Consider the following 22,560-nt stretch of genomic DNA (forward strand, 5'->3'; position numbering starts at 1 on the left):
TTACTGCACACCTCAAGGACTTAGAGAAAGAGGAACAAAGGAACCAAAAAGCAACCAGAAGGACAGAAATCACTAAAATTAGAGCAGAAATAAACAACATCGAAAATAAGAGATCCATACAAAAGATCAATGAAGCCAAATGTTGGTTCTTTGAAAGATTAAACAAAATTGACAAACCCCTAGCCAGACTCACCAAACAAAAAAGAGAGAAGACTCAAATTAATAGAATTGTAAACGATGGAGGAGATATCACAACTGACACCACAGAAATCCAGAGAATCCTGCGAAACTTCTATAAAGAACTATATGCCACCAAGCTAGAGAATCTGGAAGAAATGGAACAATTCCTAGAAACCAATGCCCTTCCAAAACTGAACCAAGAAGAACTACAAAATCTAAATGCACCAATCACAGACAAAGAAATTGAAACCATTATTAAGAATCTCCCCAACAACAAATGTCCTGGACCAGATGGCCTCACAAACGAATTCTACAAAACTTTCAGGAAACAGTTAATACCCATACTTCTTAAGCTATTCCATAAGATTGAAGAAACAGGAATACTCCCTTCCACCTTCTATGAAGCCAACATCACCCTGATACCAAAAGCTGATAGGGACAGAACAAAAAAGGAAAACTACAGACCAATATCTCTGATGAACATAGATGCCAAAATTTTTTTTTTTTTTTTTTTTTAGATGCCAAAATATTAAACAAGATCTTGGCCAACCGGATACAGCAACATATCAAAAAGATTGATCATCATGACCAAGTGGGATTCATCCCAGGATTGCAAGGCTGGTTCAACATCCATAAGTCAATCAATGTCATTCACCACATCAATAAAAGCAAAGCCAAAAACCACATGATTATCTCAATAGATGCAGAGAAAGCCTTTGACAAAATCCAACACCCGTTCATGCTCAAAACTCTACAAAAAATGGGAATAGATGGGAAATTCCTCAAGATAGTGGAGTCTATATATAGCAAACCTACAGCCAACATCATACTCAATGGACAGAAGCTGAAAGCATTCCCCCTCAGATTGGGGACTAGACAGGGCTGTCCACTGTCACCGTTGCTCTTCAACATAGTATTGGAAGTTCTTGCCATAGCAATCAGGCAAGAGAAAGAAATCAAAGGAATACAGATTGGAAGGGAAGAAGTCAAGCTCTCACTATTTGCAGATGATATGATAGTATACATAGAAAGACCTAAAGAATCCAGCAGAAAATTACTGGAAGTTATTAGGCAATATAGCAAGGTATCAGGCTACAAAATCAATGTACAAAAATCAGTGGCATTTCTTTATGCAAACACTAAATCTGAAGAAGAAGATATCCAAAAATCACTCCCATTTACTGTTTCAGCAAAATCAATCAAATACCTAGGAATACAGTTGACCAAAGAAGTGAAAGACTTGTATGCTGAAAACTATGAGTCGCTACTCAAGGAAATAGAAACTGATACCAAGAAATGGAAAGATATCACATGCTCATGGATTGGAAGAATAAATATCATCAAAATGAATATTCTCCCCAGAGCCATATACAAATTTAATGCAATACCCATCAAAGTTCCACCAAGCTTCTTTAAGAGAATAGAACAAACACTACAATCATTTATCTGGAACCTGAAAACACCTAGAATTGCCAAAACCATCTTGAGGAAAAGAAACAGAAATGGAGGCATCACACTCCCAGACCTTAAACTATATTATAAAGCCATCATCATCAAAACAGTATGGTACTGGAACTAAAATAGGCACAGACCAGTGGAACAGAATTGAAAGCCCATAAATAAATCCCAACACCTATGGGCATCTAATCTTTGATAAGGGGGCCCAAAGGTTTAAATGGAAAAAGGAGGCTCTCTTCAATAAATGGTGCTGGGAAAACTGGGTTGTAACACGCAGAAGAATGAAATTGAACCACTTTATCTCACCAGAAACAAAAATCAACTCCAAATGGATCAAAGACCTAGATGTCAGACCAGAAACAATCAAATACTTAGAGGAAAACATTGGGAAAACACTTTCCCACCTACATCTCAAGGACATCTTTGATGAATCAAACCCAATTGCAAGGAAGACTAAAGCAGAAACAAACCAATGGGACTACATCAAATTGAAAAGCTTCTGCACATCCAAAGAAACTATTAAACAAAGAGACCCATCACAGAATGGGAGAAGATTTTCACATGCCATACATCAGACAAGAAACTAATCACCAAAATATATAAAGAGCTCAGCAAACTTAGCACCAAAAAAGCAAATGACCCCATCCAAAAATGGGCAGAGGATATGAATAAAACATTCACCTCAGAGGAGATCCAAAAGGCTAACAAACATATGAAAAACTTCTCTAGGTCACTGATTGTCAGAGAAATGCAAATTAAGACAACACTAAGATACCACCTCACTCCTGTAAGAATGGCATACATCAAAAAGGACAGCAGCAACAAATGCTGGAGAGGATGTGGGGACAGAGGAACCCTTTTACATTGCTGGTGAGAATGTAAATTGGTACAGCCTCTGTGGAGAGCAGTCTGGAAAACTCTCAGAAGGCTAGACATGGACCTTCCATATGATCCAGTAATTCCTCTCCTGGGGTTATACCCCAAGGACTCCATAACACCCAACCAAAAAGAGGTATGTAGTCCTATGTTCATAGCAGCACATAATAGCTAAAATTCATAATAGCTAAAACCTGGAAGCAACCCAGGTGCCCTACAACAGATGAGTGGCTGAGAAAGCTGTGATATATATACACAATGGAATACTATGCATCTATCAAGAACAATGAACCCACCTTCTCTGACCCATCTTGGACAGAGCTAGAAGGAATTATGTTAAGTGAACTAAGTCAGAAAGATAAAGATAAGTATGGGATGATCCCACTCATCAACAGAAGTTGAGTAAGAAGATCTGAAAGGGAAACTAAAAGCAGGACCTGATCAAATTGTAAGTAGGGCACCAAACTAAAAACCCTGTGGTGAGGGGTAGACATGCAGCTTCCTGGGCCAGTGGGGGCTGGGAGTGGGTGGGAGGGATGGGTCACAGTCTTTTGGTGGTAGGAATGGTGTTTATGTACACTCCTAGCAAAATGAAGACATATAAATCAGTAGTTAATTAATATGAGAGGGGGAAAATCTGTTATATGTCTCAAAGTTTCTCAAATCACAAACTGAATCTTTTTAATATATAGGCTGTGTATTTGATATGCGGACTCTCTCAAAAGCCTAGACCAAGTAGATTAGAAGCATCCAATAGCACAGCTATATACAAGATACTGGATACTGTACAGCAAACCATAACAAAAGGACTTTTCAAAGTTAACCCAATTACCAAATAATGTGATGATAACATTAACTATCGATTGTCTTTTTGAACCCTAAGACAGCAGGAACCTCACATCTCCACTATAGAGCCCCTACTTCCCCCAGTCCTGGAACCCTTGGATAGGGCCCACTTTCCCGTATGCGTCTCCTAATCCATACCAAATAATACTGCATCCGCCAATCACAACGTAACCAACGCAACGATTGCCACCTCAACATGCTTCACCTCAGACTGTGTCCAGAGACTTCACGTGTGGAATGACAACCCTTGAGCTTCATTACTCGGGTGAGACCTTTCCTTTTATAGTACATTCTAATTTCATCTCAGGTGGTTCACTTTCTTGTGCTTTGCACCACACGTGCTTAACCTGGTATGCTACCGCCAGACTCCTAGGTGGTTCCCTTTCTAACAAAGTCCCATAACCTAGATATACACCAGTTTCTGTGAGAGAGAGCTTATGTTCACACGTATCCATAAACTATTGCAAAATATATACCTGAAAGCAGAAGTACACTAGAGTTTGCAGTGAGTACCTCCCTAACACTTCCTCTCCACTATTCCAAGCTTTGGATCCATGATTGCTCAACAATTTGTTTGGCTTCGTATGTTAACTCTCTTTTCAATCACCAGGTTCCAGATGCCACCAGGATGCTGGCCAGGCTTCCCTGGATTGAAGACCCCACCAATGTGTCCTGGAGCTCAGCTTCCCCAGAGACACACCCTACTAGGGAAAGAGAGAAGTAGACTGGGAGTATGGACCAACCAGTCAACGCCCATGTTCAGAGGGGAAGCAATTACAGAAGCCAGACCTTCTACCTTCTGCAACCCTCAATGACCCTGGGTCCATGCTCCCAGAGGGATAGAGAATGGGAAAGCTATCAGGGGAGGGGGTGGGTTATGGAGATTGGGTGGTGGGAATTGTGTGGAGTTGTACCCCTCCTACCTTATGGTTTTGTTCATTAATCCTTAAATAAAAAATTTAAAAAAAAGGCATACAGTAAAAAATAAATAAAATAAAGGATATATGTAATATACCGAATAAGAACAATATATACTGGATTTATGATGCAAAAAAAAAATGACTTAAGAACTTACTTTCTGGGAGTCGGGCTGTAGCGCAGCGGGTTAAGCGCAGGTGGCGCAAAGCACAAGGACCGGCATAAGGATCCCGGTTCGAACCCCGGCTCCCCACCTGCAGGGGAGTCGCTTCACAGGCGGTGAAGCAGGTCTCCAGGTGTCTATCTTTCTCTCCTCCTCTCTGTCTTCCCCTCCTCTCTCCATTTCTCTCTGTCCTACCCAACAACGACAACAACAATAAAACAACAAGGGCAACAAAAGGGAATAAATAAATAAAATAAAATAAAATAAGAACTTATTTTCTATGTTTTATAATATAAAACATGAATGAGATAGTAAAACCCTCGTGTAACTTTACTACAACTTGTTCATTAATTTTTTTCTTTTTGGTTATCACTGGGACTTTAGTGTTCCCAGCAGACTTTCTCAGACAGAGACAGAGTGAAAAACATACCACAACACTGAAGTTTCCCTCAGAGTGTGTGTTTGTGTGTGTGGTGTGTGTGGGGGGGATGACAGCATGATAACACTTAAATTGCATGTAGTTCCTTTCTTTATTTATTCCAGGACTGGATTATAATCATTTCAGGATAATGAATAGAGATAGAAAGTACAGCTGTTTCTTGTTTTATAAGTGCTCTCTTAGGGAATTAAACATTTTATGATAATGAAGTACTTGATCAAACAGAATAATGGTTTCTACATATCATAAGAATCTGAAAGTGAGTCACATCTCTAATTTGAGAAATATCTTATTACACATGCTTTCTATGTATTTCATGAATTATTAACATGCCTTACAAAAAATTTGTCTTGTGAAACTTGTACTGCTTCTAGTCTCTCAAAATATCATATTGGATTATTTCTCTATTATAAAGGTCAGTATAAACTTATTATTTTAAAAATATCCATTCTAAAATTTGATTATTTTGTATTTCTTAATGGAAAAAAAAGTTATGTAGAAGCTATTAGGAGAAGTGAGAGGCAAAATGTGGCAAACTGGAAACAAAAGGGTTTATACTATCTATATCTGAAAAAGAAAACCTCACTATCTATAGTCTCTAAAGCTTTTCAAAGATAAACTAACAATCCTTTCAGTCAAAAAAAATATAAAACATATCCACAAAAGGTAACCAGTAACAGCTTCCAACAAGTACTGCATCTAAAAATGGTGGGGGGTATGGGAGAAGGGAGAATGAAAAGTATTAGGAGTATACACAGCTGTGCTAAATTTACATCAAGTTAAACTTCTGATGTTTTGTTTGGATTGCACAGAGATTTATTCTAGGAAAGTAAAAAAAAAAAACTAAGCATTTACAATAATTTTTCTTGACCACTTTCAGTTATTACTAACAATGGACTGGCAAAAAAGTACATGTCAAACATACAATGGTTCCGATTTAGTTTGTCATTTACATTTGAAAATAGAATGTTCTCAGACATTACCGCAGCATTGGGTTGCCCAGGAGTTGATACTGGTGGGATCACTGGCCGGGGATAAGATGGCATGGCTGTGGCCTGGGGGGCCAAAGGCTCTGTGGGAGTTGTGGGAGTGGTTTGGGCAGCTGGGGTTGGTCTGGATTCAGCGATCTTGCCCATCTGTTTCAACTGGAGGAGTCTGAGAGCATCTCTGGAGATAAGAAGAAATTAGATAATTGTAATTGATAACAATATAAAAAAATCTGAGAAAATGAGGGCATCGTGTCAAAGAATGATGCAGAAATACATAGATGCTGAGGATATCACAAAACAAAACAAATAATTTGAACTATCAGTAGATAAGTAAATACTGTCTTTTATCTGCTCTATTGCTTTGTATTCTTAGTTCAAAGGTTATGACGTTTCTATATTTTCAAAACCCATTAACAATAGTTAGGGATTTTCTTTAAAAATATTAACCTTGTTACAACATACAGCTTATCTCTCTGTGTGTCTTTATGCAGTTTGTTATTTTTGATAGTGAATTTTAAAAGGAAATTACTTTTTTATTTCTTAGGGAGTATCATTTGGTAGATAAGCAATTCATAAATCAAACCATTTCACTATATCTGTGAAATAATTTCCACAGGGCATTCAGATAATGTCAATCCAATCACTGTTTAATCTAGTGCAGATTTCTGATTAAAGACCAGTTAACAATAAACTTAACGTATAAAATGAATCCACTGCACCATCCCAAGTGAAAAATACCTAGTAAGGGGGCCGGGTGGTGGTGCACATGGTTGAGCGCACATATTACAATGCGCACCGACCCGGGTTCGAACCCCTAGTCCCCACCTGCAGGGGGAAAGCTTTGTGAGTGGTGAAGCAGTGCTGCAGGTGTCTCTCTGTCTCTCTCCCTCTCTATCATCCCCTTCCCTCTTGATTTCTAACTGTCTCTATTCAATATATAAAGATTAAAATTTTTTTTTTAAAAGTTAAAAAAAAGAAAAATACCTAGTAATAGACCTGCTTTTGTAGTACTCTTGGCTTCTTTAAAAGATAGAATTATGTTAAATTCTCCATCTATATTAGATTATAACAGGCATAAGGGATGTATTTTCTTAAAACATATCTGAAAATACTAATATCTGGCCATTAATTCAGAATTATTTTTTCCAAAAATATTTTGCATTCAAATATTTTATATCTAGGGGGTTGGCAGGCAGCTCACTGGGTAGAGCATACAAATTACTATGTGCAAGGACCCAGGCTTGAGTTCTGACCTACCACATGGTTAACACCTGCAAGAGGAAGTTTCAGGAGCAGTGGAGCAGGGCTGCAGTATCTCTCCTTCCCTCTGTCTCTTACCCTCTATCTAGAGGAAAGAAACAAAGTAGCTGGCAGGGAGGTGGAGCTGTAGAGGTACTAGGTACTGAGCCCCTGTGACAATCTTGGTGACTACATACATGAACACTTTTTCTAACTTTTTTTTTTGTAATAAAGTCTTTTTCTTTCTTTTTTAAAATAGTATTTATTATTGGACTGAGACAATGAGGAACTGAGAGGGCAGGGGAAATAGAGAGGAGAAAGACAGAGACATCTGTAAAACTGCTTCATCACACATGAAGCTTTCCCCCTGCAGGTGGGAAATGGGTTTGAACCTGGATCCGAGCAGTTAACCAGGTGTGTCACAGCTTGGCCCCTTCTAAATTTTTTTTTTAATTTAATAAAAAATTGAATAACATGACCCTAAAAACTTCAGTGATACAAATCTAAAATCTAAACACTGAATTTTTAAAGTTTCTCAGACACAGTTAATACCTTGGTATTATAAAAAATTTTGAAAGGCAAATCCTAGCACCTTCTGAATATATTTATGATGACAGCCTTCACAAGACAAACATCTTTTTATTTTATCTTACTGAACATGTTTCTGAAATGGCTCCAATATTCTTGAACTTCAGTTTAATAATTCTGGGGCTGAATAAAAAATGTAATATACTTAATCTAAAGGTAAAAGTGGGACCACTTGACAAAGATCTTATACCCATCACACATAAAGCAGGAGCATAATTGGAGGCGATGCTGGTTTTCGAAGGATACTAACAAGGAGCCATCACGTGATGAGTGGCAAAAGACTGAAGGACTGGAAGACGTACATGTCCTTGGGAGTTATGTATTTTTGACAATAAGCTTCCTTTTGTTTTGTTATTGACTTTTCATTTACTTATAATTCAAAATCAAAAGCACTAACGTTCCAGTTAACTGTGATAACATTTACATAAAAAAGTTAATAATTACCAGTATAATCCCTCAGTTTTTATGCCACAAGCCAAGGTAGATGACTGATAAGATAAATATTTTTTTTCTTTAATCAAGCTAGTTTAGATGCAGAAGTGGCATAGAGAAACTCATTTTCTTTCTCTCTCTTTTTAAAAATTTTTATTTATAAAGAGGAAACACTGACAAAAACCATAGGATAAGAGGGGTACAACTCCACATGACTCCCACCCCCAGAACTCCGTATCCCATCCCCTCCCCTGAGAGCTTTCCTATTCTTTAACCCTCTGGGAGTATGGACACAGGGTCATTATGGAATGCAAAAAGTGGAAGGTCTGGCTTCTGTAATTGCTTCCTTATATAAGGAGCACTAGTTTATTCTTAGACATTGGGCAAAGACAAAAAGTAAACCAAAAAATGAACATCTGAGAAGATGAAGAATCTAGAATTTTAATGTCTGGACATCTCTACCCAAAAGTTTTTTTTTTTTTTGGTCACATTAAGTGGATGCATTTTTAAATTTTACATCAGTATAACTATTAGCTACTATTTTCATCAAGAAACAGCATATATTAGTTTCATTATTCAGGTAATTAAGGTTCTAGGGTAAAACATACAAAAGAATTTTTGATAAAGAATAAAAGAAGTCATTAATCATAAACAAGTAATCAGAAAATCAATTCTGGCCACTGTTCACAGAAAACTTTTATTGCTGATTTTATACGCATATGTCTCATAAAGTAAAAATGTTCATTACTGTTTCAGTAACAGCCAACAATTTAATTTCTATAGTACACAGGTAGGCACTGAAAAGCAACAAAAATTGAGGGAAAAAACCCAATACACCTTACACTTCTAGAGAGAAGCAGAGGACACTTCGGTAGTTGATTCGAAGTAGAACTTTCTCCACAAGATCCCATAATGCATTTGGACATGTTATGAATTAGTTTTATAAAGTTGCCACTGAAAACATACTAGACACTTAACTTGCCCACAAGAATTCTGGTACTGTGGTCTCACTACAGACACTAATAGCAAAGAGTTAAGGTAGGTATTCAAAGGTATCAGAATCTAAATTTATTTTGTCTCTGGGATCCTGTTATTTCCATAAAATAATTACATGGAAGGCTAAGGGTAGACAGCATAGTGTTTACACAAACAGCCTCTCATGCCTTAGGCTCTGAAGTCCTAGGTTCAGTCCCTACACCACCATAAGCCAGAGCTGAACAGTGCTCTGCTAACAAAAAAAAAAAGTTATATGTATAGGCAAAGTAAAGTCTATATGCTTTTGAACCTTTATTCAGAGGAAAGATGGCTTTAATTCAACATTAAAATACTGGGGTTTTGGAAAAGTTATGCATAGAAAAACAAAGAATAATGTGACTCAACAACTTAACAGCAAGTATTACCATTTTTCATACATAGATCAGATCAGACACTTCCTCAGCAGTTGTAACTGATTTTTTTCTAGTTTACTTAATTTTTAGTTGACAAGGTAAATTGGGTGGATACCCTTCATTATTTCAAGAATTGATATCACAGTATTTTGAGTCAAAACAGCTTATGCCAAATCCTGCAATTTTTCAATCTTATCAGTAGATAACCTTTCCATACACGGTATCAGGCCAAAATTTCTCCTACATTCACCTTATCATTAAATTTAAAATGTTGGGAGTTGGGGAACAAAAGGGAATAAATAAATAAATATAAAAAAAATTTTAAAAATTTTTAAAAAATTTATGTATTCCCTTTTGTTGCCTTTGATGCTTTATTGTTGTAGTTATTATTGTTGTCGTTGTTGGATAGGACAGAGAGAAACGGAGAGAGGAGGAAAGAAAGATAGACACCTGCAGACCTGCTTCACCGCCTGTGAAGCGACTCCCCTGCAGGTGGGGAGCCGGGGTTCGAACCGGGATCCTTATGCCGGTCCTTGTGCTTTGGGCCACCTGCGCTTAACCCGCTGCGCTACAGCCCGACTCCCCCCCCAATTTTTTTTTTTAATTTTTAATTTTATTTATTTATTTATTCCCTTTTGTTGCCCTTGTTGTTTTATTGTTGTAGTTATTATTGTTGTTGTCGTCGTTGTTGGATAGGACAGAGAGAAATGGAGAGAGAAGGGGAAGACAGAGAGGAGGAGAGAAAGATAGACACCTGCAGACCTGCTTCACCGCCTGTGAAGCGACTCCCCTGCAGGTGGGGAGCCGCCAAAAATTTTTTTTAAGTAGATTTTTTAGTAGTATACAAAGCAAAAATTCTCAATAACACTTGCTTTAAAGGTTCATTTTTCTCAAAAAATCTTTTGTAATTTGCACATTTTGAAGACCAAAGGTTGATTTCCCTATACTGATTCTCCTATACTGTCCTATCCAACAACGACGGCGACATCAATGACTACAACAATAAAACAACAAGGGCATCAAAAGGGAATAAAGAAATATTTAAAAAATAAGTAAGTAAATAGAGCTATCTTTGCTTCTTTTTTCTTTTTTTCCTGATAAACTAGTTTTCTTCCATTATTCTTCCAAATGATTTTTAAACATTTCACCTAGCCCTCTTGGTAGAATTGGGCTGGAAAGGTTCTTTTTTTATTTGTTTATCACATTTAAAAAAAATTTGGAGTGGGGACAGGCGGAGGCACATCTTGTTATATGCACATTACCGTGTACAAGGAGCTGGGTTTGAACCCTTGCTCCCCACCGGCAGGGAAGAAGCTCTGTGAGTGGTGAGGCAAGTACTACAGGTGTTTCTCTGTCTCTCTCCTTCCCTTTCTTCTCCATCGCTCTAATTTCTCTCTGTAATATCAAAGTAAAAAAGGAAGAAATGTCCCCCAGGAGCAGCGGGTTCCTTGTGCAAGCACCAAGTCCGAGCAATAAAATCAATCAATAAATAGATAAAGTCTGGTTGGTGGCATACCTGGTTGAACACATGACACAAGGACCTAGATTCAGGCCCCTGGACCCCATTTGCAGGGGGAAAGCTTCACAAGTGATAATGCTGTGCTACAGGTGTTTCTCCCACTTTTTTTTTTTTACTTTAAATTTTCTAATTGTTTTATTATCTTCATTTTATCTACTGGATAGAAACAGATAGACATTGAGAAGGAAGGGGGTGATCGAGAGGGAGAAAGACAGAGACATCTGCAACACTGCTTCACCACTTGCACAACTTCCCCTCTGCAGGTGAGGACCGGGGGCTTGAACCAAGGACCTTGTGCTTTGTAACATGTGCGCTCAACCAGGTGCACCGCCACCACCCAGCCACAACTCATACCCTTTTTATCTTTTTATCCCCCCTCCCCTCACTGTCTCTATCAGAAATAAATATTTTTAAATTATAAAACATGGGAAGAACTGACATCTTCATATTCAAAAATACTGGTATACCTTTTCTTTTGTTTGTATTTTTCTTTTAAGAATGTACTAAAACATATGTCCCCAGGTGATCTGGGTTCAAGAGAAAGAGTTCTCTGGATAAATTCCCAGATTCAAATCCCAAAACCAACTGGAGTGCCCGGGTCCCCCTTCCCCCCACCCCCGGCCCCCGTCATGCTGTAGTGTCCATCCCTCTCTTCCTAAGTGAAAAAGTCAGCCTGCAACCTGGAAGTGGTAAAATCATGCCAGTTTAGGACTCTCTGGCTCGGCAAGGGGTAAGGGGTGCTGAGGGGGGAAGGTGACCATTTCTTAGTTGAGTAGGAAAAGCAAAGATTAGTCAAGTAAGTTAAAGAGTTGCCTCAGTGACTTTCTTTATAACAAAATAGACTTCCCTTTATTTTTTTGGAGCAACACCATACCATCATTAAGCAGTGAAAATTTGGTAAAATGTGACATAATTATGGGTATAATTTAGAAGGCTCAATTTTTGCAGATTTCTGTTGGATGTATTGAGACAGAAAAAGGAATTGAGGTAAGGAGATGAATTAACAAAATTAACCAGGCAAAGCATTATAAAATGCTTCAGTGTGGACAGAAAAAGTCAAAGGAAATACAGTCAGTATAGTAAGGGACAGAATCCAGAAGTCTTTGTGAAAGACTGAATATTCAGCATAGACTCAGGTTAGCAACACCTCAAGTAATGAATTTGAGATTCTGTTCAAGATGATGACTTTATAATCAGAAATAAGGGATTTGGGGATGCAGTTTTGTTGGGTGGTGAATAGTATGTTTAATATGAAACTTTTTAATCATTGTTGGCAGGCCATCCAGGTATCAGCTATCAGCACAGTGAAGATGCATTTCCGAAAGTAGCTTGAGACTAGAAAAATAGAGTTGGTAGATAATAAAGTGTTAGTTATAATTGAGATCATTAAAAGATAAACTTTCTAGGAGGCAGACATTCCTTGGTTGGGGATACTCAAGAGAGGAATAAAAGTCAAGACAGATGAACTCAAATTCGGTGACCTTTTAGAAGTAATTCACGGGTGTGATAGCAGTGAAGAAGTACAACAGTTTTCCTCTCTGCCCTCTTTATATTTGCATAATACATATATGAGAGAAACAGAGAGAGGAGGGGGAGAGAAAGAGAGACACCTGCAGACCTGCTTCACCACCTATGAAGTGACTCCCCTGCAGGTGGGGAGCCAGAGGCTCAAACTGGGATCCTTACGCTCTGCACCACCTGCACTTAAACCCGCTGCGCTACAGCCTGACTCCCTATTTATTTATTTTGAAAGACTTATTTATTTATTTATTTATGAGAAAGATAAGAGGAGAAAGAACCTGACATCACTCTGGTACAAATTCTACCAGGGACTGAACTAGGGACCTCACTTGAGAGTCCACTGTGCCACCTCCTGGACCACGCTCTATTCAATTTTAAAGTATAAAGTATCTATAATTAAAAGTTTGGTACCATGATGCTGACTGATCTGTGTTGAATCAGTAGAAAAGATAATTCAAGGAAATATTCAATAACATTTAGAAAATGCTTTGATCATATAAATGAATAAAATTCAAATGTGAAAGAGTGAAATTATTTCTAAGAGTATATTTCCACATTCTAGGAATTTATGTGTGATTATATGATTATTTCATACAAGCTTAAAAGAATATGAAGTTTCACCAGTCTGCACTCTAATTTTCTGCATCTTCTATTTTTAAAGATCTGGCTTAGCTACTAATTAGGAATGTTCTTCAGTAATGCTGTAATTATTCAGAAAACAACTCTTGCATAGAATACAATTTTATACAGACAAAAGCAATTAAAAGAACAGAGTACTTCCTTTTAAAACTTAACACTGAATAAGCTCTTCCTGAACAACTTTCAGAAAAAGATGATCATGATAAATAATGAAACTAGTTAAAACACAAAGCACACACACACATACTCTTTAGTGAAAATGCCACGAGGGCCAGTGGCTGTGCCCTGGCTACTGTCCAGTGAATGTTTTTCCAGAATATTCCGAGCAGCTGGACTTAAACGGAACCTACGAAGAAAACATGAAAGTTAATAGAAAAAATTAATACTTTATTTGATATGGCTATAACTAAATGCCAATAGTTTTGTTGATAATTAAAATAGCCTTAATTATGCCAAAATGACTCCCAGTCATAGTAAATTAAGTTTATCTGTCAGATATACTTTTACTATCAAAACATTCTCACAGAAATTAATTTCTTAGACATATTCATATATTTGAAAATCTTTTAATAAAAAGTAAAATCCCTCAGCTATTCCACTAGTGACTTTTCACATGGCACATCACACAAAATCAACAACTATCATTTAATCTTCAATGATAAACCCCCCCACATATATATCCACCATTTAGAGCATTTGGTGACAACTGAGTGACACCAAGCACATTTACAATACTGTGCAGACATTACTACTATCCATCCCAAGAACAGTTTTCTTCTTCTTAAACTAAAATCTTGTACCCATTAAATAGCAATTCCTCTACTCCCCACCCTACCCAGCTCTTGGCAACTATTATTCAACTCTGTCTCTTAGTCTTTACTAGACTTTATTTGACAAAGCAAATCACAGAAGTGGAGTCATATAGCATTTGAACTTTTAATAGCACGATTCTTTCTTTCTTTATTTCTACTGGAGTACTTACTGCTCAACTCTGGCTTATGCTGGTTAACAGTGACTGAACCTGGGACACAGAGCATCAGGCATGAAAGTTTTCTGCATAATCCCTAAGCTATCTTCTCCACCTCTAAGCAGGACTCTTTTACTGACCGATAAGGTCATCAAGGATCATGTATACTGTATAAGTGTATGCCTGCATTTCATTTTTAAAATCTGAGTAATATTCCCGCATATGTACACAGCACACTTTAGATACACGGGGTGCATTTCCATTCTGGCTAATGTGAATAATGCTCTTAAAAACATGGGTACATATATGGCTCTGAGCTCTGACTTCAATTCTGCTGAGTATGTCTGCAGGTGTCTCTCTGTCTCTCTCCCTCTCTATTTCCTATGGCCATCTCAATTTCTGTCTTACAACCAAAAGAAAAATAAGCAAAAGCATTAAAAGAGACAAACATACAGAGAGACTATTCACCTCTGGTCTATGGTAGTGTTGATTAAATTTGGGGAGGAGGGGTCTTGGAGGCTCAGACATACAAGTCCTGTGCTCCAAAGCTGAGCATCTTCCCTCAAAAGAGGGAAGTATGGGATCATATGACAATTTTTATAAAATTTATAAAATGAGGAAGTGCCAGCCTCGTTCCTAGGGCAAGTGTACTATTTTACATTCTCATCAATAATGCACAAGAGCTCTAATTTCTCTGTATCCCTGTCGATGCTTGTTAGGTTGGTTTTTCTTCTTTAAATAAGAGTCTTGCTTGTGCGTATGAAGTGATACCTCACTGTGGCTGTGATTTGCAATTCCCTAATGACAGTGAAGAGCATCTCTTTACATTCTTACTGGCCATCTGTATAATTTCTTTGGAAGGAATGTACATTTTAAACCTTTTGCCTACTTTAATTAGGCTGCTTTCTTTTTAACACTGTTACTGAATTACATTCAAGGTATACTTTTACAGTTGCTAGTTTTTACACAAAAGCATTTTTTACTTTCTGTGTACTACAGAAAATAGACAGGAAAGAACTGTGTTGATTTTATAGACAAGAAAGCAAGCACACCAGGTTGTCATATGACTAGCTGTCTCCTCATCAATTACGAACTCCAAGCAAAACAAAAGACACAAATAACTACAAAGCCAGATAAGGAAAATAAGCAAAATGAACTGAGTCTATATGTTTATAACTAAGAAGTGGAAAAGTGTAATTATTACCTTTGTTGAATTTCAGAAGAACCACTCTAGCTGATATGGGTTCAAATGCTAACAAATGCTCAAGAGTTCTCAAAATAAAACAACTTTCAGATTGTTTTTATTTTTAAGAGATAGACACACAGGGGCAGGGTGGTGGCACACTCTATTGTGAGCACATGCTACCAAGTACAAGGGCTGCAGGTATCTCTCTGTCTCTCTCCCTCTCTATTTCCTATGGCCATCTCAATTTCTGTCTTACAACCAAAAGAAAAATAAGCAAAAGCATTAAAAGAGACAAACATACAGAGAGACTATTCCCCTCTGGTCTATGGTGGTGTTGATTAAATTTGGGGGGGAGGGGTCTTGGAGGCTCAGACATACAAGTCCTGTGCTCCAAGGCTGAGCATCTTCCAAGTCCATGAAATCTTCTGATTCTTACACAAGATTAACTAGTAACAAACCAATCAAAAACTTACCAAAAAAACCCCACATAGGTCAACACTGCACATTCATAGGTTAACTGGTTTCTTACCTACACTGTGGGGTCTACTCACTTATGTTTCTAATGAGAATCTCATTAGAACTACAGAACTCCCATAACTACCTCTGCAGGGAGCAAGAGTATCAGTACAAAGCACCTGTGAGGCTACCTTCTATTTCTCATGGTAATGAAAAAAAAAAAAAAAAGAGGAAGTAAAGGGGTGGCAGGGCAATGAAGGCAGATATACTGTGGGTGCTGATGAGGATCTCAAACTTAGTAGTGGCCAGGGAAGTTCACCTGGGCGACATGCCTGCTTTGTCCTAACCACAATGCAGGCTCAAACCTGGCACCCACTGTGCTGAAGGAAGCTTTAGGGTCGTGTTATTGTACCCTCTCCTTCTGTCTGTTTTTATTTGAAAAAGTCCAGTCCCCCAGGTCTCCAGTTTCTTAAATTCAAAAACTGATCTTAATAGGGTCCTCTCTCTACAAAGGGATGCTTTTGTTTAAAGAAAAAGTACTTTTGTTTAGTCGGGGCATATTAAGTAAAGCAGTCTTGGAGGGGACAGTGACAAAGTACAGGACTTCCATGTATAAGGTTCTGAATTAAATCTCTGGCACTGTGTATGTCAGAATGATGCGCTGGCTCAGTCTATAAATAAATAAATACTACCTAAAAATGAAGTAGTTCAAATTTGTTAAAAATTTCAGAGTCCACACATGCAGAATATAAAAAGTTGCAATTAGACAATGGTAATGCTAAATTGTGACACAATTGATACTGGTTACCTAAAAGAATATAGAGAATAAAAGGTTGAGGGTGGGGAGAGAACATATAAGATAATGGTTATACAAACATATTCTCATGCCTGAAGCTCTGACCTCCCAAGTTCAATCCCCCAGACCACCATAAACCAGAGCTTTTATTAAAGAACAGCTGGACAAAACTGAGCTCTAATCTGCCAGAAATGCCAATGCAGAATAGTGTGTATGTGTGGGGGGAGAGAAGCATATTAAATGTTAATTCCATTTTATACCAGTTATATAGTCAAACACTAATGGGAATACAGTATAAATTTTAGACTACTCAAGCTCAACATAGACAAATAAGCCTCTAGGTCAACAAAGCTTTCACAGTACCTAGAAAATAGCCAGTGGTCAATAATTTATTTGCTTGAATAAACAATGACAGTAAAATAATCATTCCTAGAACTGTTTCCTACATAAAAAGGGAAAATCAATACTTCCTACTTAATGTACAAAGATGTTTTAAACATGATGTTTAATTTCCCTAAAACCTGATGCAACACTGTTTTTTTAAAAGCATCATCACACAAATAAGCATACTCACTGCAGTTTTCCCACTGTGGATTCCATTTTAACAGGGGTAGAAATTTGCACCTCTGGTAAGGGGCCAGGCACTGAAGGTTGTGAAGCTGGAGGTGGACCCATATCTTGGGGAATTTCAACGTGTTTCCAATCTTCCCCCTCCTCAACTAGCAAACCAATTAAAGAGCCCAGTTGCACATTTTTAGATCCTTCTTCAACCTGTAATAGGAAAGAAAAATTTTAAGAGATGGAAAGGCTTATCAGTCCTGTAGTTCCTACCTTTACTCAATGACAACTCAGTACTGGTTAGAGATCTTTTATTTTGAGCTCAAATCTACCTGTAAGTCGGCCTGACTCCTCCTCTTACATACCACCCTCATTTCCTGCTTTTCACCACATATGCATTCACTCTCCATACTCCTTCTAGTTACTAGTGCTACTTCCTGAAATACTAGAGAGATCTCGAGTCACTCCTTATTCTGACAGTCTTTAAATGCATAAAAGCAATAACTAATGTTCATTTTATGCCAATAATTATAAACTGAAAACAGCAAACAATAATTTCAAAAGCTTTCCCAAATGAATTCCATTAATTTGAATACTGATTTAAATTAAATTGTTGAAGTCGGCATAGTCTCTGGAAAAAAGATCATCCTGTTATCTCTGAAGACTTGCTTACCTATTCTGGTTAATGTTAACATTTATAGTTTCAGGCCTTCTCTAGATTTAATTCTTTTTTTTTTTTCAAATTGTGAAATTTATTTTATTTTTTAAAATTTATTGGGGGATTTACATTCAATAGTAAATATAATAGTTTGTATATACATAACATTTCTCAGTTTTCAACACAACAATACAACCCCCATTAGGTCGTCTGTCATTCTTTTTGGACCTGTACTCTCCAACCCCACCCACCCCAGAGTCTTACTTATGGTGCAATACATCAACTAGATTTAATTCTTTATATAGCTATATCTAAGTGTCTTGATAACAGTAACTTGTAAAGGAATTACTGATTCTTAATTACCAGTTAAAAGAAATCTTGAGGAGAAACTTTAGATAGCAATATAAGAAAAAAAATATCAATCCTCTAAAATTCTCTATTACATTCTTTCAATTATTTTAAATAAGGTTCATTACAGATGTAATTTAATAAATAACAGAACGATAGTCTGCAGGATATTCACTAATATAGCAATTATAAGTAAAAGCTTATCTCCTATAATGTGCTTCACATTTCTAAATAACACTAATTTTGTGGCTTATTATGACTCAGTATTCTTGCAATAATAAGACATAAGTTCTGGAATCTAGCGAGATTTCTAAGTTAACAAATTACTGATGGAGAAGAACAATACTTTGACAAAACTGAACATACATATAAGAACTGGATATAAAAACTAAATGAAAACATAAGTCTGATGAATTGCAAGCTGTGGAAAATTAGTAAACTTAATAAATTAACAAATCTAAGAACAACTTGTTTGCTACATACTAAGGAGCCTTACTTTTGTGGACTTTCTCAGAAAGAAAGAGAGAGACAAAGAGACATGTGGAAGGAAGAAAAGACAACACAGCACTGAAGTCTCCCTCAGTGAGGTGGGAGCTAGGTTTGAATCTGGGTCTAGTGTAGAGCAATGCAGACACTCTCACAGGAGAGCAGTCTGGCCCACGACAGTGCATTTCATTAAAATGGAAAAATTTGCGGCTAGTAGAATAGCAGACTTCCTGGTTTGACCCCAAGCACTGTATGTGCTCTGTCCTGCCTCTATCCCTCCCTCCTCTATGTCTCATAGAGTACACTCCTATTTGTAATGAATAAAATAAACCTTTTAAAAGTGAAGATGGAAGAAAAAAAAAGTCACACCAAGACTTTTGAAATTTGAATCAGACACTAAACTCAATCTGAAACTGGAACCTCATTTTCTGTTCATTACCAAAGCATACAAATGATTCCATGATATCGCACTAGTTCGCACTTCCACAAGCAATAATTAACATTTGGTATCATTTCCATTTTCTTGATATCTAAACATCAATTAAAATTTATTTTTAACGAATCACATTTCTTCCTATTAAAAGTGATGCCAAGAAGCATGGCTCCTAAATATAGTGGAAATATAGTGGAAAAGCCTCTAGAATGGGACATGACTGATGAAAATGACTAGTACCAAAAATACAGATATTAGTTGTTCTTTTTTTTAAGATTTTTATTTATTTATTCATGAGAAATGATAGGAGAGAGAAAGAACCAGACATCACTCTGTTACGTGTGCTGCCGGGGATTGAACTCAGGACCTCATGCTTGAGTGTCTAGTCCCTTAGCCACTGCGCCACCTTCTGGACCACAGATGTTAGTTTTTTAAAATAAATTTATTTTATTTATTACCAGTGTTACTGCTGTGGCTTGGTGCCAGCACAACTCCACTGATCCCAGTAGCCTTCCCCCCAACCCCGCCCCTTAGATAGAAGGAGAGACATAGAGAGCTAGAGGGAGAGAAAAATCAGAGATACCTGCAGCACTGCTCCACCACTCCACGAAGCTTCCCTTTTGGAGGTGGGGACTAGAAGCTTGAATATAATGGAGTATGTGTTCTACTGGGCATGCCACCATCCAGCCTAGAATTCTATTTTTGAAAACGTCTTTGCATAGTGGTTTAGCAATAAAATAAAAATCTAGATGCTATATCAGAAGTCAATACATTAAAATTTCAAAAATAACTTTGGAGAGTGATAATATTCCATATCCTTTCACCCTCAAAAGTATCCTGCTTTGTACAATAAATTATATAATTACCCTTACTATATCAGATACCAAACTAGATAATCTCTAACAAACTCTCCAAATATCCTAATATTCTTTTATTAATTTACCATCTAAAATACTGATGAAGTTTTTAAATCAAGCTTGTAAATTAGTGTTGAAAATTTTAAGAATTTCTGCACAACTTATCAATGACTAAATAAAGGATTTGAGAACTTGCCCATTAACTGAAGTGAACTGTGAATCATCTACATTGACAGGAATTGCTCTTTATTAACACTATAAAACACTCCTAAGCTCTTTATGGTTCTAAATGAAATGCTACCTTATCTTATATTTAAAGTGCAACGCAGGTGCAAATTGCAACAGAACAAAGAATAAAACTGTAGGCAGAGAATACAAAAACTTCAAATACTATGGAAATCGATTCCTACAGAGAACAAACTAGCTTGCAATTTGCTAATTTCAAAATGGCAGGCAAATAAAAAGAAGTGCTTCGCATTACCACTTGCAACTATCCAACTCATTGATTGTTAAAGAAAATGTCACCTATGCATTCCTATGAAATAACGTCATTATACGTGCTAATATGAGTATCACTATATAATGAAAGACAAAGATGCAACTCACAAGGAATAGTGTGCTGAATGTACCTAGGGGCCTGTACATGCACAACACTCCTAAATAACCTCCCTGGTCCAATTCCTCTTCATGTCCTTTGAGAGAAAGAGGAGAGAGAGGTAAAGATGCCAAACATTGCTCTGTCATGAGTGGAACTCCTGCTGGAAGGATCTAAGGTGCCCCCATGAAGGGATGGGGACGGAATCCAGGCTAAGATGCACCCATTATGCTAGCTCCTGGCCCCTGAAAGTTTCAAGTTAGAATACAAGCAAAATAAAAAACAGCAATACCACTTTATTATTTTCTTCTATTGCCCCTATGAAGTTGTATATGTCATGATGTGAATATATTCCCATTCTTTTCATTCAAAAAGTGTTTTGAGATGGGTGCAGTGTAAAACTATACCCTGTAATCTTAAACCTTATAACCCAGTATTAATCACACACACGGTGGGGGGGAGTTATAAAGTAGTAACACTACAGATCCTTAAGATATATTATTATTATTATTTTTATTATTTTGGCAAGAAAAGACCAATTCATGCTACTAAAGAAGCCATCACTCCTGTGTCCCAACACCCACATTTTCAGAGTGTTAAAGAGAGATGGATGAACAGATTTATGACACTATTTATGATGCCATACATACAAAGCTGCTGTATGGAAAATGCTAACAAGACTATCACAGGTAAACGATGCAGAACTTGAACCAAGAACACAGGGAGTCTGTCAAATTAGAAGGCCAAAACTTCAAGTGAGTAGGAAAAAGAGAAAAGGTTTTCTAGTAAGAAATATGGATGAAAATCTTTGTATAGATCTCTGATTAGAGTGTAACATTACAAGGGATAATCTTTGGAAAAAAAAATACCCATGCTCAGAGCAGATAACTTGGCAGCTCAGAATTAAAAAACATATCAAGCAGCTACTAATAGGTTGGGGGAGACAACATAATGGTTATGCAAAATAACTTTCAAGCTTGAGGACTCAAAAGCCCCAGATTTAGTCCCCTGTGCCACACTCGAAGTCAGACCTGAGTGGTCCTCTGGTGCAAAAAAGAAAAGGTGGTAGTGCACACAGAACAAAGTGCAAGGGCCTGCACGAGGGTCCCGGGTTGAGCTCAAGGCTCCCCACCTGTGTGCGTGTGTGTGTGTGTGGGGGGGGGGGGGGGACAGAACGATGACACACTTCATAAGCAGTGTCCTATTTTTCTTTCTCCTTCTCTAACTTCCCCATCTCTCTCAATTTCTCTCTTTTCTATCCAATTCAAAAAAAAAAGAAAGAAAAAATGGCCACCAGGAGCAGTGGATTTATAGGACTGGCATGGAGCCCCAGTGATAACCCTTGAGTTTAAAAAAAAAAAAAAAGTAAAAGGAAGGTAGGAAGGAAAAAAGGAAGTGAGAAAAAACAAAAGAAAAAAGAGAAAAGCTTCCAGTGGAGGGGATGGGACGCAGAACTCTGGGAATTATGTGGAATTATACCCCTCTTATCCTATGGTCTTGTGGATCAGTAAAGCAATAAAAAGAAGAGAAAAGAAAAAAAGACTGTAGTACAGCTCATCTGCACAAGTAAAATTACAGATGCATACATGGATACTTACTGTATAACCACAACCCAAAAACTTATTAGGCAAACATACAGACCTGCGTGCTCTTGTCACCAAGGACTATGTGAACACTATAAAATAATGGGAAAAGTAACATTTATTACATGGTGGGTGACAGATCTTGCGATAAGTTTATGTATTATCTCACTTAATGTTCAGTATCATCCAAAGATATAAGTACTTGATTATCTCTATTATAAAAGAAAAGACAGAGGGAGGTTGAAGAATTTGCCAGTCATTATATGACTTTTTTTTTTTTCCTTTTTACCAGAGCACTGTTGAGCTCTGGCTTATGGTGGTATGGGGGATTGAACCGGGGACTTTAGAGCCTCAGGCATGAGAGTCTATTTGCATAACCATTATGCTGTATATCCTTCACCACATTACATGAGTTTTAACTAGCAGAACTTACTACAGTATA

General features: G+C 37.3%; 1 protein-coding gene across 3 annotated transcripts in view; it reads right to left on the reverse strand.

Moving 5' to 3' along the window:
- PDHX (pyruvate dehydrogenase complex component X) overlaps nt 1-22,560 on the reverse strand; it is a 67,103-nt gene that overhangs the window by 20,863 nt on the left and 23,680 nt on the right. For 2 of the 3 annotated variants that reach the window (XM_060176610.1, XM_007521820.3), the window contains exons 4-6: nt 17,175-17,371; nt 13,443-13,541; nt 5,864-6,047 (exon numbers count right to left, since the gene is read on the reverse strand). In XM_060176610.1, coding sequence (XP_060032593.1) covers nt 5,864-6,047; nt 13,443-13,541; nt 17,175-17,371 — 480 coding nt within the window. Of the gene's footprint in view, nt 1-5,863; nt 6,048-13,442; nt 13,542-17,174; nt 17,372-20,546; nt 21,029-22,560 lie in introns of those variants that run through there. The other variant, XM_060176611.1, reaches the window with a different exon arrangement.

Source organism: Erinaceus europaeus, chromosome 17 (genome assembly GCF_950295315.1).
Source record: "Erinaceus europaeus chromosome 17, mEriEur2.1, whole genome shotgun sequence".
In the NCBI taxonomy this organism is placed as follows: Eukaryota; Metazoa; Chordata; class Mammalia; order Eulipotyphla; family Erinaceidae; genus Erinaceus; species Erinaceus europaeus.